We start from the raw sequence: 17409 nt of genomic DNA, 5'->3' as shown, positions 1-17409 counted from the left end.
TCTCTTATTTTTACGCATTGTACCTACTATCATAATTTTCTTCTTTAGGAGATCTTCAGATAATTCATATCCCATATACCAATTATCAACTGTTAAATTTCGACCAGAGTTGTATAAGGGCCTTATTAAACATTTGACTACTTTGCTTGCACCATTTTCAACTTGAAATGGCCCATCTGGTTGTTTATCAGCATAAATTTACATACTCCAGGTATAAAATACCTTTGCGTGTACAAGAGCAAATATTTTTATGCCATTCTTTGTTGGCTTGTTGGGCATATATTGTTTGAAGGAACAACGACCTCTGAATGATTCCAACTTCTCATCAATGGTCACATACTCTCCTACAGTATCAGCCTTTTGCAATTTGTGACAAAATTTCCAAAAAATTCTCTGATCGGAGCTAATTTATCAACGTTTCTTCTACTGGGACGATCTCTAATGTCATCAAAACAGAGGCATTTTAAAAGAAAGAGGAATCGGTTCACTGACATTGTTTCCCGAAATATGTCCGTTCCGTCTGTTGCCCACAAATCTCTTACGTTCACATAGGATGATTTATAAACTCCACATAAATACAGCAATCCAATTAAAGCTTTGATTTCCAATTCATTTGTTGATTTCGCATCCCGTTCACGAGTGAAATTTCCACGTACTGAATCAATATAAATATTTGTATTGTCGACTACATGTTTTAACATAGCTTCATTGATAAGCAGTGACCAGGAATCTAAAGGTGTTGAAACGTCCTTAGAATACTTCGTATTTCCAGGGAGTTTAGTTATAATATTTTTGCCGCCAATTCTAACATTAGTCCGGAATTTATTTTTGTTTCATTTTACTCCATTTTTTCCAACATAAAATTCATTGCTACATTCCAAAGTTTCATTTTCTGTTTCTGTATCTAAATCACTACTCTGTATGGATGAATCATGATTACTATTATATTCTTCGTCATCAACATCTTCATCGTATTCACTAAATGAATCCTCATCAGAAGAAACTGTTTCAAGAAGATTTCTCAATCTTTTCATCTCTTCATCATAAGGAATATATGGCGCCATGCTTACAACTCAAGAAAAACCTATACTAAAAGCTTGAAAACGAGAAGTGCGAAGCGACTCACTGAGAAACGCCAGTACACGCGCGGGTATGACATGCCCGAACAATGCTGTTCCTAAAAAACCGTTGCACCTGTCACCTCAGGAATTTCCTCCATTTAAGTATGTGACCTTGAACTCAGCTACACCAAGTTTCGTCCTTTTATGAAAGAATGGGTGAGAAATATACAAAAAGAAAAATGCACATGGGTATGACATACCCGTTGCGTGTGCTCGCGGGTTAATTTCTTGTTTCCTGTAGTCATATTTTCCAGGGTATTTTTTAAAACAAATAATTTTAAGCACTGATATCGACATGTTTATACAGAGTAGCACCGATACTGACACGTGTGTCGGCTGAGTCAAAGAAAGTGTACGTAAAGAAATAAAGGCTCCATAGACATAATGTGACCGTCGAAGCTGTTCGAACTTCGACATCAGCTTCGAGCTTTGGCGTTTTTTGGTGACAGATATTTCACGCATGCGCAAAATAATTATGGCAGATGTAGAAAAAGTTATGTGTGTCTAGACCATTATCCGGGCTAAAAATAGCATTCAGTATTGAAAGTTAACCTGTGTCCTTCACGTATAAGACGCAGGTAACTTTTTTGAGACCAAATTTAGGAAAAAATGTGCATCTTATATGCTGTCAAATACAGTAATTATTTGGATTATTAAATATTTTTTCAAGGTTTTAGATACTTGCACTTAATTTACATATGCTCTCTGAATTTAAATGATATTGTAAATTAGTTCGCAGCAAAATTAATCTTTTATTTGTATACATTTAAATTTTCATAATTTAAATTAGCTTTATACAAATAGAGAATATTTGTTATATTCAAATATATATATAGCTTTTGAAAGAGTTGAATTTTTTTCTTTTTATAATATTTCTGTAAAGTGGAATTGTAATGCATACATTATGCTGTTATATTTGCTGAAATGCTGTTAATTAAGGTTATGTTTTATATTCCAGTACATTTAACATAATTGTACTCATATGTATTAAATAAGTTTTATATAAAGGCCAGACCTGTTATATTTTTAAACTTTTATTGAAGATTATATGATACAAATATGTACAATAGAACACTAAATAAAATTTATACAAATATTAGTATAAATATTAGTACACAAGAATAATGTCTTTCACACTAGGAATAATATAGATTCCTTCAATGTTTATACAGCTCTTTCTGTCGTAATGTTAATCCATATTAAAAGATATTTTGATAATGAATAAAGTTGTTTCAAAACAGACGACTTTTACGAGATTGTATCTCCCTTTTTTGCACTCACAGTCACATCATTTTCATTTTTTCAAAGAAACTAGATTCTAAAGATTAAGGAAAATTTAGAAAATTAGGATATTTCATGTGAAATAGTTTACTTTCACCAGACTTGGATTATAAAATCTGAAAAGTGATATTGCATGGGAATTAATCTGAATTGCATCAACTCATATAATGGGGCAGAAACATAAAAAAAATGAATTGCTTTCATTTTATGTTTTAAATATAATTAAAGGGATTCCCATAGTCATTTTATATGAAGTGAACTCAAGATGACTGCAGCTGTGAGCTTATAGGCATCTTGATTTTGGTTGTATTGGCCAACTAAATGATTAAATTGAAAGTGGGTCTTTCTGAGAACTTTATATTGTAGAATCAATTTTTAATTTATTTGCAGAATAGTTTTTCTTTATGATTGTTCATTTTTAATTTGAGTTAATTATTAAAAAAAGGTTAGAAATGCTCTATTTATATTCATATTTCTCTTCCATGTGTACTCCCCCTTAGTTTCTTCAGCATACGATTTAGAAACTTGCAATTTGTGACAACAATGTAAAATATATGCACAAATAAGAAATTTTTTGCATAAATAAAAAAAAATATTGGAACTGCTAAGGCCTTTGAAATATTTAATAAAGTAATATTAGGTGTCTTTATATGTGCTTTCAATATGTTATGTTTATCATTTAAGCTTTATGTTTAGAAATTGTACATACTGCATACTTTTCCCCTTCTGGTTTTCAAGCAGTAAAATTATCAAGAGGAATGAGGTAAAAATTATAAAGAAAAAATATTAATAATTAAATATTAAGTAAATATTGTATAACTGAAATAGAAGACAAATGTCTACAAATTATTGCATAAAAAAGCCTAACTATTCTAATTCAGCGATCCTTCTGCCCTATAGCAGCAGCAAGCCAATTTCCTTTAAGAAAGTCTTGCATTAAGGCATTCCTCCTTTTAGGCAAATACCCTTAATGTGCTTTGCCGTAATCAAATAAATTGAACCAAATCATCATAGCAGCTGGATCTTTATGTCAGCTTTTAGCTTGCATAAAAAGGTTCTTTGAGGTTTTTATCTGAGGTTGTCTACAATTTGCATATTCCTCATCTTGAATCATAAATCAGAGTGATTCATATCTGTACAAAAGCATAAGCTGCAGTAAAGACAGAGGTAAATATTCTTCACTGCTGCTCTGGAGAGTATGGTGGTTTGCAGAGACTGACTACTAACCCAATATCAAAAGTATGGGCGGGACTATTATGTAAGACTCTTATGTGTAATGTTCCCCTCTCAAGTGTAATGCTTGTTTGCCCTCTAAATTATATTCTTGGTGATGAGATGACTGATGGATTGAATAATAATTTTTGATAAATGCTTAACTAGCAAGTGTTGGCAAACAAGGGGTTGCTGAACTAGCAAGTGTTGGAGAGTGAAAATATTCCTCATGTGAAGTCGAATCTACTTCCAACCCAGTAACTAATGTTTGGAAGTTCTATGTGTGTTCAAGATGATATTTTCGATCTATTTACACTTGCAAGCTGCAGGATTGGAACCTAAATACTCAAAATTATGCAAATAAAAATCCTAGGTTTATACATATATGTTTTGTAGAGATGCAACTGGTAAGATGTATGTGTTACCAGGCACAAAGATATTCTTTTATTCTAGTATGATTATTGGAGCAGTATCTTTAAGAGGAAAAATTACATTTACATATCAGCAAACTCAGCCTTTTGAATAAAATCTAATTAAGCTTGTTGAGCGGTATTTGTAAGGAATGACTTTATATTGGAGTACTTTACATCTTGTATTTCTCTTAATTTTTGGATACTTTTCTATGGACTAATTTTATGGTGAATATTTTTAATGTTGTACTGAATTTGACAATGTAATTTATGTTGAATTCAGTACAGCAAATTTTTATTAAATCTCGTCAAATTTATGCATATAGTTTTTTGCTTGTTACGATTTTTAGAAAGTAGTCTATATTAAATCAGTTTCAATTCATATCATTCTATTTATATATATTAAATCATAAGAAAGAAATGTTGTTGAACAATAACAAATGCAAATTAAATAACTAAAAGTCTGTACAGGATTTCATATGTAATGTAAGTATATTAGAAAAGTTACAGGAATGAAATGTCTTAATAAAATGTAAATACAAATACTTACTAGCTAATGGATAATTTGGGTGTATCATCACTTGGATTTACATGCTAATTTGAAATAACATAATATAACTTGTAATATGATATTCTTTCATTTCAACTGAAATATAATTTGACTGAGCTTCTCAAATATGGAAGACAAAACAATTAATATAAAAGTTTCCCTGTTAAAGTTATAAAAAGTTAAGATAGATTGCTTCAGAATTTCTAGAAATACATCATACAGCTTATAACAAACAGTGATGAAATGAAGTATCTTTGAAGTTTGAATGGTACAAATGTATCAAAGAAGGACGAATTTTAATAATAGGCGGCAGTCGAATATGAAGACCCTTAAATTTCAAGGATTGACAGTAATAGTGAGAAACTTTGGTGAGTTGGTGCATAATTGTAAGAATTTTAGCTGTCATGTTAGACATTTCTATTTTCGTTGTTCAACATATACGAGGGCCATTCAGGAAGTAGATTACGTTTCCGTCTGTGTCCGCTAGGGGCGGGGCTAGCGCGGCCATCTTGGGGTCAGAGCGTTGCGCAGCTCAGTCTGCATCTAGCCGTGCTAGTGAGAGGTTCGTGCTGTGCTCCGTTCAGATACTGTGACGGTTTGAAATGTCTGCGTTAATTGAAAATCCCGCGAGCTGCGAGGTGCGCTCAGTAATAAGGTTTCTGACTGCAAAAAACTGTAAACCGATAGAAATCTATCGGCAGCTTCGTGAAGTGTATGGGGACAACATTATCACTGAAGGTGGAGTGCGTCAGTGGGTCATAAGATTTCAAAATGGCCGAACCAATGTTCACGACGAAGATCGAAGTGGGAGACCCAGCATAGTGACCGCCGAACTTCTCGAAAAAGTCGATGCTAAAGTCCGTGAAAATCGAAATTTCACAATAACGGAACTTTCTTTGAGTTTTCCACAAATTTCGCGAAGTTTGTTGCACGAAATCATCAGCGAAAAGCTTGGTTACCACAAGTTTTGTGCAAGATGGATTCCAAAAATCTTGACAGAGGACCACAAAAATCAGCGAATGGCTGCAGCGTTGAACTTTTTGGACGCTTACCATAAGGATGGTGACTCTTTACTCGATCGCATCGTTACTGGTGACGAAACATGGGTGAAACATGTGAACTGTGAAACGAAATTGCAATCAATGCAGTGGGGGCACACAAGTTCTCCCCAAAAACCCAAGAAATGCATGCAAACAATGTCGGCAAGGAAGATGATGGCGACTGTTTTTTGGGACAGAAAAGGTGTAATTTTGGTGGACTTCCTGGAAAGAGGCACTGCAATAAACTCTCAAAGGTATTGCCAAACTCTCCAAAAACTCAGAAGAGCAATTCAAAACAAGCGCAGAGGAATGTTGAGCTCTAAGATCTTGTTGATTCACGACAACGCCCGGCCCCACACGGCAAATGTCACTCGTAAAGTTCTTGAATCTTTTAAGTGGGAGTTGTTTCCTCATCCGCCGTACAGTCCCGACCTGGCACCGAGCGACTTCCACCTATTCCCAGCAATGAAGTGGCTGGCTATGCAGCGTTTTGATGACGACGCACAGCTGCAAGAAGAGGTAACGAAGTGGTTGAAGGCGCAGGCGGCCGAATTTTTCGACGAAGGAATTTCCAAGCTCGTACATCGCTACGATAAATGCCTTAATTTGTATGGTGACTATGTAGAAAAGTAGTATTTGAGTGTGGCTTTCATCTGTATATAATAAAATTTGTTTCCTATACTTTGTTTATTTTTTTATTCCAAAACGTAATCTACTTTCTGGATAGCCCTCGTATTAACTAGGATTTACAGATAAGAAAATTGTTTTTAGGGTTCATACTCATGTTTTAATTAACAGGCAAAAATCAATATGTCATAGTATCTCACTGAGTGTATTAGAAAAGGCACATAATGTCACTTTTTTTGGTCACTTTGCAATGGCCAAAGATGGCCAATTTGTGCCATCACCATGTTCCTGAAACAGAGTGCCAGATGGCAAACATCTTCCTACCCTATGAAGAGAGAAAGCACAAATGAATCCATCCTAGATTAAGTGCATGTTAATCATTGCCTATCTTAAAAGGCATTAGTCATAAAGAACTAATTAATGTCTATTAGACAAATTGTTAATAAAACCTTTTACTTGAAAACAATATAGAGGTTAGCACTATGAATTTGAAGTGTGAAAACAGATTTATGAGACTGCAATATACTTGTTTCAAAACAATAGTCCTTATCATACAGCCACCATCATGAAAGAGTATTTAATTTCCCTAGTCTTTTCCTTAATGATATTTTGCTTTTTTGTTGAATAAAACAGGCCTTAAAAACTGATTTTTTGAAGATGTTGATGCAATCCAGGAGAATGTGATGAAGATCTTGAGCAGCATTTCAGTAGAGGACTACATAAGTCATTGCCATGTAGGGAAGCCAGAAGCCATTCTGCAGGGAAAGGATACACACTTTCTAATTAGTATTATTTTCCAAGAATTATTATTTATAGGTGACCCTAAGAAATAGTTGTAAGTGTTGTATAAATATATATTTCATTCATTCCTGAAACTTTTCTAAAATACTGTGTAAAAATACTTAAATATATACACATTATCTTTTGAAACAAACTTTTATTATGTATAATATTTTCTCTAGCATCTTATTATGCTCTCTCTTTGTGTCTCTCTCTATATATACAAACCCACTCCACACACATACATACACACACACATTAATTTGAATAAATAAAACACAAAAGAAATCCCAAACCACCGTTAACATCTAAAGTGAACAAATGAAAACCAGAAAACCATTAGAAAGATTCCATCGCTTAGAGCAATTTTTCTTCATAAACCTTTCAAGTTCTAGTATATGTGTTATTCCTTTTTCCTTCTTAATTCTTTCAATTCTGTTGTCCTGTGAATGAAACAAACAATCAAAGTAAAATTTTTGTAGTAACGAATATGGCTGAGTATATGATAATGTATACAATGTTTTTATTGTCATCTTAACTCCATATGAAATTAAGGCAAAAGAAAAGTGAGTTTTATTAATATTTCAATCTTTTTTATTGTATGTTGAATTGAATCATTTTTTTTATCTTAATTGTAAAATTAATTTTAATATGTAAACATCTTCAATATTTTAAAGTCCATATATATATATATATATATATATATATATATATATATATATATATATAATATACACACATATACATACTACTTAGTATTAAAAATGAACAGTTAAATTTTAAAGGGAATATGTTTGATTTGAATGTAGAATGAAATGTTTGGTTTTGTTCTGATCATTGAGTATCTCCATTAGATTAAATGTATATACTTAAATTTGCTGTGAATGAAAGTAGTTAATTCAGTTATTAACTAAAATTGCTATAAATAAAATTCTTAATTCTATTAATATTAAAAGTACACTGAGGTTAATTATATATGGCATTGAAAGCATTTTTTTATTAACTAACAGTAATGGTGGAAATGTTCTTTTTGATAAATTTTATAAACAAATTGTATAATAAATTATAAAAATTACTTTGTTTAATAAATGAAATCATCATGTGCATTATATCTCTTAATATTTGTAAAAAAAATAATGCATTGCAATAACATTTGGTGGTAATAATTTTAAAAGTGATTCGGACACATAAAATGAGTTTCAAGACTAATTGTACCTCTGAAGAAGAATTTTTTTTTTTTAGTAAGCTTTTGTTTAAAACTCATAAAAAAACTGAAAAGGTTCAAATTTTATTGTTTACCTGAAAGAGCTCTGTTAAAGTTTAATATGGTTTACCAATCTGGCAATCAATAGAAATGGCCCAGTTGGGATAACAAAATATTGTATAGGATGATACTAAAGGAAACACATTTACACTAATATGGAAACATTATGTATATTCTGTATATTTGAAAAGTGAAAAATGTATAACTTAATTTTGTAAAAATATTTGTTTTTAATTGTCTTTTTTATTAATTAAATGCATTTTTATTTAACTGAATCAAGTTCAAAAGTAAAAAAAAAATAATATATTTAAGAACTGTATCTGTTGCTTTAAATAGCTTAGTTTGTTCATTAATAGTAGACAGTTTAAATTTGAAAGATAACTGGTGTACATTGGCTAAATAGCAACAAACTTGAATGAAAATTGAAACTAGGCATTAAAGTAAAACAACAAAAAAATCACATTTCGAGACTTTTAGGCTAAAAATAGTATATCTTATTTCTACTCAACTATACATTAAAACCTGATGAATGTCATGCAAATAGAAAAATATTGATTACCAACTATTATTAATTATGTTGCATAAAAGCAACTTGAATGAATGATGAATCTGCTTGAATTGCTACAACTACTGCAACAATTACAATTTGCTACTACTACTTGAATGAACAAAATGAATCTACATATACCACTAAGTTTTGGGCAAAAATGCCCCCAAGCACAAAATAAAAACGGATAAAGTATCAAACGCAAATGAGATAGATAAAAATTCTATTGAGGACAATGGAGTGAATTTAAACCAGCGAAGAAATATTAAAAAGATAGAAATATCAAACTCGACCTCTGAGCCACATTCTGATGGTCACAAGATGACTGCTTCTAAATTATAACTTCTAGAGATATCTGTTGATATATATTTGTTCACATTTTTTCTGAAATTTAAAGGGCAATGGTTGTGTTGTTTACACATTTTATATGTTTATACCTTCTGTTTAAGAATTAAAAGTATTTGAATGAGGTTATGTAATGCGGTTAGATATGCTGAATATTATAAACACAAGGGGCAAAAAATGCGTAATTTTGATCAGTTTTTATCTATGTCAAAGTCTACTGTCCTCTTAAGCGAAATAGATTTATCCCGAATGGGAATATTCTTTTCCTTGGCGATAATTTTAGAAGAGTTTCACAAAACTGTGCCAAACAGTATACTACATTAATTTAGGAAATAATCCAATTATGCTTTTAAATTCAATATTTTTTAACTTACCATTCTGCCACGATATTTCATCTACTACTTCTTCCAAGATATGAACAAATTTGTAAACTTCAGTGAATGAGTTATATAAAGGAGCTGGGGTCACTCTCAGGACTGAAGGTTTTCGCATATCACACTAAAAAACAAATATAAGCATTAGATAGAGCTTTGTATATTTGTGTTAATAGCAGTTTTTTTATTTTTACATATTTCTTTAATTTTACTTACGACAATTCCCTTCGCCTTCAAACGTTCATCTATTTCAGTTATTGGACGAGATGACATGATACTAATTTGGCAGCCTCGGCGCTTTGGGTTACTGGGAGTGATAACTTGAATGTGTGGCTTCCCACTTTCAATGCCATTCGATGGCGGGAAATGCTTCTTTAGTAGGTATTCCAAATACCCTGTCAGGAGCTTTTGTTTTTCTTGAAGTCTCTCAATTCCTGCTTCTCTGAACACCTATAAAAATTTGAATTGTGTAATAGCATTAATTAAAAAGTTGTACAGCTACTTAAAAAAAAGGGGGGGGCAGTTTAGTAGCTCTCCTTTTACTGGGCTGATTGACGAAATTCAACTTGCATTTTTCATGTCTCGAAAGCGTGACTTAGAATATATACTAAATTTTTATATAGTGTTGTTCTGACATATATGCTTTGACACAAAAATAGAACTGTTTCTGAAATGACATGCCAAATGTTTACCATATTTCGATTCATTTCACATTCCCTTTCATTTTTTCATGAGCGAAAAAACGGTAAAATTGTATTTCTTAATTATAGCTTTTATTTTTAGATTTTTTTTTCCTTTTCAGAATTTCATTTTAATTGTTTAAGTTGCATGGTTTAATTATATCTTCAAATAATTATTTTAAAATTTTATATTTATTTATTTCGAATTAAGAATAAAGTTGGTTTAAGTATATTTCTTCAAAAACTTATTTTAAAATTGTATATTTATTTATTTGAACTGTGCATTTTAAATATACTTTTTAATATTAGTTCTTGAGAATTTAACAATGAAGCACAGTTAATACTTCTTTCAGGGGACCGTTCAGAAAAGACATGCGAAATGAAAAATATTTATAACTGGTATTTTAATTTAGGATGAACTGCATATATTGCTTTACACAGTTTTATCATCCTGGTTTTAGTTTCGTAAAATATTATTCGCATTTTAGTCAAATACTTTATTTTTAAAATCGCGAAATAAATAACATTTAAAAAATTTCTTAAATTTAAATTTAAAAAATATAAATTTTATGCAAAAAAGTTTTTTTTTTTTTTCTTCCTAATGCTTTGTCGTTTTTCTTCAGATATTCTGAAAATGATTTTAAAATCATCCATTGTATTCGTTCGCTATGTACCCTGAATGTCTTTAGAGGCTATTCATTTTGAAGGCCTGAGATGAAAGGAAAGACTGGCCTCATCAATAGATCAAATTTCGTTAGATGATATCCATGTACGTTCTTGGATAAATTCTTGAATCTTCAACTAATTCGACTGAGACATCTTGGGATTCTGCGTTTATGATACGATGTAATTTAAATTTATTCAACCATTCAGTCGAAAAATAGTTTCTCTTCACTTTCACCTGCGAAGATATTTCTTGTCTTTTCCGTTAGCACAGGTATATTTTGCTGGTATATTTGATGCACTGCAATATGCAAACAACCTTAGCAAAATATTGCGTAAACTTCCAGGTATTTCGCCGTGAACAACGCAGCTTCTTTGAAATGCATTTTTTCCTTCTAAATTTGTTTCTACATTTGTTTTCAGTGTTGACACAAAAATACTATAATTTTTCGACATTTACATTTCCATAAATTTTATATTCTTGTCAAATTCTTTTAAAATTCCAGTTGCATCTTTAGGCAGACTCCATTTCGTTTTATAGACATTTTACTTGTAAATAAAGTTTAAAGCAAAAGACAAATATTTTAGTTAAAACCCTTTTACCAAATGACAAAGAAATAAAGCATCTTTCAAACTTTTCTGGTTAGCAGAAGGCAACGTTTATTCTATCCCACCGAGTGACTCGATCTTGATATGAGGTGCAAATAATCTAAATCGTATTGTTTTGACAATTTTTAAGACCAATTTTCATATTAAAGAGCATATTTTTACATTATCTGTAATAGTAGAAGGGAAATCTAGCTATTTAAAACATTCTTCCTAAGGGGGTTAATGTAAAAATGTATGTTTCATATATTTTAACTAAAAGCTGAACATGATCCAAACTATCAAACTCTTAAAGCTTAGTTTATTTGCAAAATTTTGATTTGAAACTATACGTTATAAGATATATGTATCACGTATAAGGTTTTTGCTTTTATGAAAAAAGAAAGGAATTAATTCAAATATAGTCAAGTTTCATTGAGCCGAAACTAAAGGACCCTCCCCCCCCCAGAAAAATAATACTGAAAATTCCACAAATACTGTAATTTTTTTGCTTGTATGCCTAGAAATATATCTACTTTAAGATAATAGTATACATTTTGAAGATTATGATTCAAATCTTTTTCAAAAAATAAAAATTACGAATTTTAAAAATTTGAAAACTGTTTGAATTTTATATGGATTGAATTTCGAAGAAATCAAAGAAGTTTAATAAAAAAAGAGATATTTATAAATGTATACCAAATTAAATTAACATTAGAGGAGCTAAAATTTGGAGACCTAATGTTTTAAAAATGACTTTGGCATGATTTGAGGTGTAGAGTCGAAATATGGAAAATACCTGTCCTGTCATTGTAATACGAAATTTGTCCGATTTTGTGTCAAAGTACTTATGTTAGAGCAGTGCTATATATAATCTGACACATATCCTAAGTCGCACTTTAGCGATATGAAAATCGCAAGCTAAATTTCGTCAATCGGCCAATTTAAACGGGAGATGTAGAACTAACTGTCTTTTTTTTTTTTTTTTTTTTCTTTAAGTGTCTGTACATCTCTGTTCTTTTCATAAAATAAGAAACCTGTGTTTCGGATATATCAAGCAGCACATTAAAATTAAAAAAAAAAAAAAAAAAAAAAAAAAAAAAATCTGAAAGCTTTCCGATTTTATATTATGCCCAAAGGAACGGTTTTTTAACGTTTTCTGTGTTACCTTTATTTATTAAATATGTTATTTATTAATATAAACCGTAAAATTCAATTCAACAGCGATATCACAAAGCAATTTGGAAAAAAAAAAAAAAAAAAAAAAAACCGTATCTTTGAAATCTCGGATGCAAAGTCTCGCGCGTTAGAGGTAAAAATGTTCCTTTTATTCGTACAGTGTTGCCCCTGCTCGCTTTGAAATCGTTGAGTTTGGTAATAAAAAATTCGTTTAAGTTTTACAAAATGCGAAATAGATTATACAACAAATTCCAAATTTGGGCTTCCAGATGCCCATATTCAAGTGAAGGACTACGTTATTCAAAATTTGATGTCTCTAAGTACCATTGTTTTTTCACAGGGCGAGAAACATGCATATATTCATGCAGATGCTTGATTATTTATTTTTTTTAAGTATAATGCCATTTATAAGTGAACCCTTTGGGCTTAAAAAAAGTATAATAATTAAACATATTTCTTATACAAAACAAACAATCTAGTTTTTAACTATTTTGCGAAAGTGATTTTTTATATTGATTATCTGGAATGCATTTAAATAGAGGAATAAATTTGATGATGATTTTTTTTATTATTAGCACAAAAATATTTTTTAATACAAATAATAATTTTTTTTCATTGAAAAGAAGATTTGGCCTGTAATTACAAAATAATTAATGTCTTGAAATATATCTAAATTGTTTCATATATGAGTGCAGTCTTACCTCTAAATTCACTAAGACCATAGCACTTAGAAATGGAGATGGATTGCTTATTTTGAACCTATCCGCTCCGTCCGCTGGTATAAATTCTGTAAGGAATTGCAGGTTTTTTAATGATGAGATTTTTTTTTATACTGGGAGAAATATAATAAAATATGTTTCATCCAATATATAAAATAGTTTAGTTTTAAATTATCGATATATTTTTTAATAGCATTTATCAATTTGTGGAAAAAAGCCAACCTTCGGCATAAAATTTCCTAAAAAATACTATTTATAATGTTTTTAAGTTTTGCTTTATAAAAATTGAATAGTATGTTAAGAAATGATATTTATTACCTGTGATTAAAAATATACTATGACTAAAAATAGTTTCATTATTAATTTTTTATCCTTCCTTACTGTTTGATGAATTTTTTAAAACTGGGAAAACATTTCCATAGTCATGAGACATAATAAACAATTATTAACTTTCATCTGTTTCATTGCAGTTTTACTACTTCTTAAGTTCTAGAATTTATTGTTTAAATTTCTTAGTTTTGTCATTTGAAAATGTAAATTTAACAAATATTAATTTCAAAGCGTAAAATCTTTTTCACATTTTGAGATTTTGGACATAATTTAAGTATCAACTGTATAATAATTAAGCATTTTGTTTAATTAAGCATTAAGAATTTGGTTTGCACACGAAATTAACAGTGCACTTGACTAAAGGAAGAAAATACTGAAGTAGACACATTTAAGATTTGTTATCTGAAAGGCATACTTGTAAATCTGAATGATGTTTTATTTAAATTTTTTAAAATTTTTATTAGCTGAGTGAAATAATAGAAACGGCGCAGTTAAAGCTTAAAATGGAAGTTGCATTATCTGGATTGTTTGAATTATATATTTTACATCTTTTTATTTGTTACTTAAATATATACCAAAACGAAAATCCGTTAAAAGTTCAAAAAGATTTATCTCAGTGGTCTGTTTTAATTTTGGGTGTACAAAAACCAATAAATTGGTGATGGTTTCAGAAAGGATTTTGCTCAGCGAATTTCAAGTACCAAAATTAATTTAAACTGGAAAGATTTCATTTCCCCTTTACGGGAACGAATGTATTAAATTTTCAAATTTTTCTTGCATTTAATTTAAAATTTCGAAATTGAAAATTCTACTATAGAAATTAATTTTATATTAAAAAGAAATGTACATTTGCTACCGAATTGGTTTAATAAAATAGTGTATTTAAAAAAATATTTGTGCTATTAAAAATATATTTTTAATTTTGTTATTTATTTATTTTTGAATCTCTTAAGCTCGTAAACTAGTATAATAAGTTCTTAATCTCTTAAAATGAATTAAGCTCATAAACCTTTCTATAAGAATTTATTTCCATTCTTTAAATAAAGAGAAAGGAAAAAGAGAGAAAGGTAGATACAGATTTTTAGAATTTCTTCTTACATATTATATGGAATATAAACTCTTTTAACTTTGCATTCCATTCTTTCGCAAAAGCGAACATGCAACGTGTATTTTTTTAACACTCATTCGAACCTATTTTTTGTTTTTGTTTTTGAATTAGAGCATCTTATAAAACAATGATGCAAAGAGTTAAAAAGGAACTTTTGAACATATGTGATTTTACTTTTCATTCAGTCTGCAGGCAATAATTAATTTAAATGAAGACAACTGAATTAGCTCAAAAATAATTTTTCTTTGATAATACATTTACCACATAGAAAATATGAAATAAGTTTTACCGTATTCTTTTTCTCTACAACTAAACATTGCACAAATCTTGAAACATGCACTACTCAAGCTTTCATTAATATGAATTAAATTCGTTTAGCTACTCACCTCTTTGAAGCGAAAATTTTTCTGCATTACTAACTCCCCACCAACCTTGCATCATCGGTATAATTTCATTGTAGCCATTTGTGTGACGTTCATGCACGTATATGCAACCCATACTTCCTGCACCAGAATTCAAATACTGCACAAAAGAGATTGCATTGTCAATAAAATTAGTTAATCAAAGTAAAATATGAAAACATATCGATTATTTAACACACTACCATATAGAACGAAAGTGAATGTACGACTACCATTGTAAAAATTTTAGGTAATTGATCTATTTATCATAAACATGTCTACAAATGCAAAAAACGGCATTTTTTTTCATCAAAAGCAGCCATACTCATAATAGCTAAAAAACGTGTACTTAATTGTAGCTAAATTCCGATTTAGATACTGTAAAAGAACTAATGAAAATTAATCGTTAAATCGAGATAATCGTTAAACAAAAACACTTTTTAATTAAATTACTTCAACTATTTTTAATTGTTTGTAATTATCAATTACCTAGCTGGATTTTTAGCTTCACATTCTAAAGAAAATATTGGTTATTCTTTTACCAACAACAGCGGACGCATTATAAACATCATTTAAGTATGTTTTTAAACACATTGTAGAGCTTCATTTGCTTTCATCATTGAATTCCAGAACAAGCGATTTCATATCTGCTTCTGGAATTGAATGTGTCCTCATTTATTTCCTGTTTATCATCAATTTCTTCAATAAGAATTTTAAATTTCAACTTAAATTATGTTTTTCTTAAAAAATAACGGAACTGGAAAAATATATTACCTGCTTTAGAATGATCTGCGAGCCGACTATAGCTTTAGAAATGTTAATTTTAATAAAAGATCATCGTTAAGTGGGGATAATCTATCGATATACAAAAGATAACTTGACTTATATATCTTTAGAATTATATTACTGTTTTATATGCTTTAGAATTATATTACTGAAACTGCTGTATTAAATTAAAAACTATTGTTAAATTGGGATTAGACTTTTGTAAATTACGAATATTACTAGGAATCTTACTGAGCAAAAACATTATGCATCATGTCTGCAGTTTGTTGTAATTTTTTTATCTGAGAAGCCATTTCTCACTATGATTATCGTTTGTAAGTGTTTGCTTTATCTGATCTGTTCTTGTGCTCGGTTATAAATCAATTTGCATACATACACATAATAACATGAAATTACAATTTAAATTAAATTAAAATATCTGTGGGAATCTTCAGGTATTGCACTACATAGTAAATTTAAACTTTTATTCACAAGCCGCACGTGCTATACACATTGTTTAAAAAATAATATTGACTTTATTTGTTGAAGTATTGATACTAGACATGTATTTTAAATTAAAGATTACTCCAAATAAGCCAGAGAATACTTTGAAAATAGTTTCAACAATGTGGATGAAAATGTTCTTCAAATATATGTAACTTTTTATATGGATTTTATAATCTAAAAATCCAATCAATAAAACATATTTTATGGAGACTATTAGGCTTTTCGGAGACGGGAAACATGTGAAATAAACTTGTCTGTGCCATTGCTGAGATTCATGGATCTTCCAGTTTTCTACTCGGATGTACTAATTAATCACTTAACTCTTTCACAGCGAATTCGCCCGATACGTCCGGACATCGGCAGGTCGCCCGAAAGCCTGCGTCCATTTTCTACCGGATACTTTCTCGCATCACGTTAGTGCATGGCTCAGTGGTTTGAGGAGTTATTAAATGAGATACCAATCATTCTTTTGAATTGACTAAAGTAGCTTTCTTATTTCAATGCACCTTTTCTCTCTCCTTCGTTTAGCGTCAAAATTTAACTATTGATGTTCAAAACTTGCAATCTTGTACTAAGGGAAAACCACAAACATTGGGTGAAACAGCACAGAGATCCCCAAGAGAAAAGTAATCACTTTATTTAAGTAGGTTATTGTTAACGCTGTAGCATTCTAATTTGCAGGGGTGAGGAAATCCATTCTAACGGAAATACTTATGTACGGGCGTTTTAGATAATTGAGAGAAACAGATTTGGCCTTTATCAATACGAAAGAGTTAAACCTGAAGAACACACACACACACACCCGCAGAAAAGTGCGATAATTTCTCACAACTTTAGCGATCAAAATGAATGAAAATATTGGAGAACGAGACTAGAAGAGAAACACGCTAATGTGACAATCAAAATCGTAAAAACAACCTT

The 17409-nt window shown here is 30.1% G+C and overlaps 1 protein-coding gene across 2 annotated transcripts in view; it reads right to left on the bottom strand.

The window, feature by feature from the left end:
- Positions 1-2139: 2139 nt before the first annotated feature.
- The window catches only part of LOC118191012 (kynureninase-like), a 121580-nt gene continuing 106310 nt past the window's right edge, over positions 2140-17409 (bottom strand). For both annotated transcript variants that reach the window (XM_085815965.1, XM_085815966.1), the window contains exons 10-14: positions 15202-15337; positions 13360-13445; positions 9768-10001; positions 9552-9675; positions 2140-7464 (exon numbers count right to left, since the gene is read on the bottom strand). In XM_085815965.1, the coding sequence (XP_085672091.1) occupies positions 7451-7464; positions 9552-9675; positions 9768-10001; positions 13360-13445; positions 15202-15337 (594 nt within the window). In that variant the 3' untranslated portion in view covers positions 2140-7450. The remainder of the gene's footprint in view (positions 7465-9551; positions 9676-9767; positions 10002-13359; positions 13446-15201; positions 15338-17409) is intronic.

This window comes from Stegodyphus dumicola, chromosome 4, assembly GCF_044657685.1.
Source record: "Stegodyphus dumicola isolate Sdum_Otavi_A_Nest chromosome 4, ASM4465768v1".
NCBI lineage: Eukaryota > Metazoa > Arthropoda > Arachnida > Araneae > Eresidae > Stegodyphus > Stegodyphus dumicola.
The sequence above is the reverse complement of the archived record's forward strand: the minus strand, read 5'-3'. Positions and strand labels throughout refer to the sequence as shown.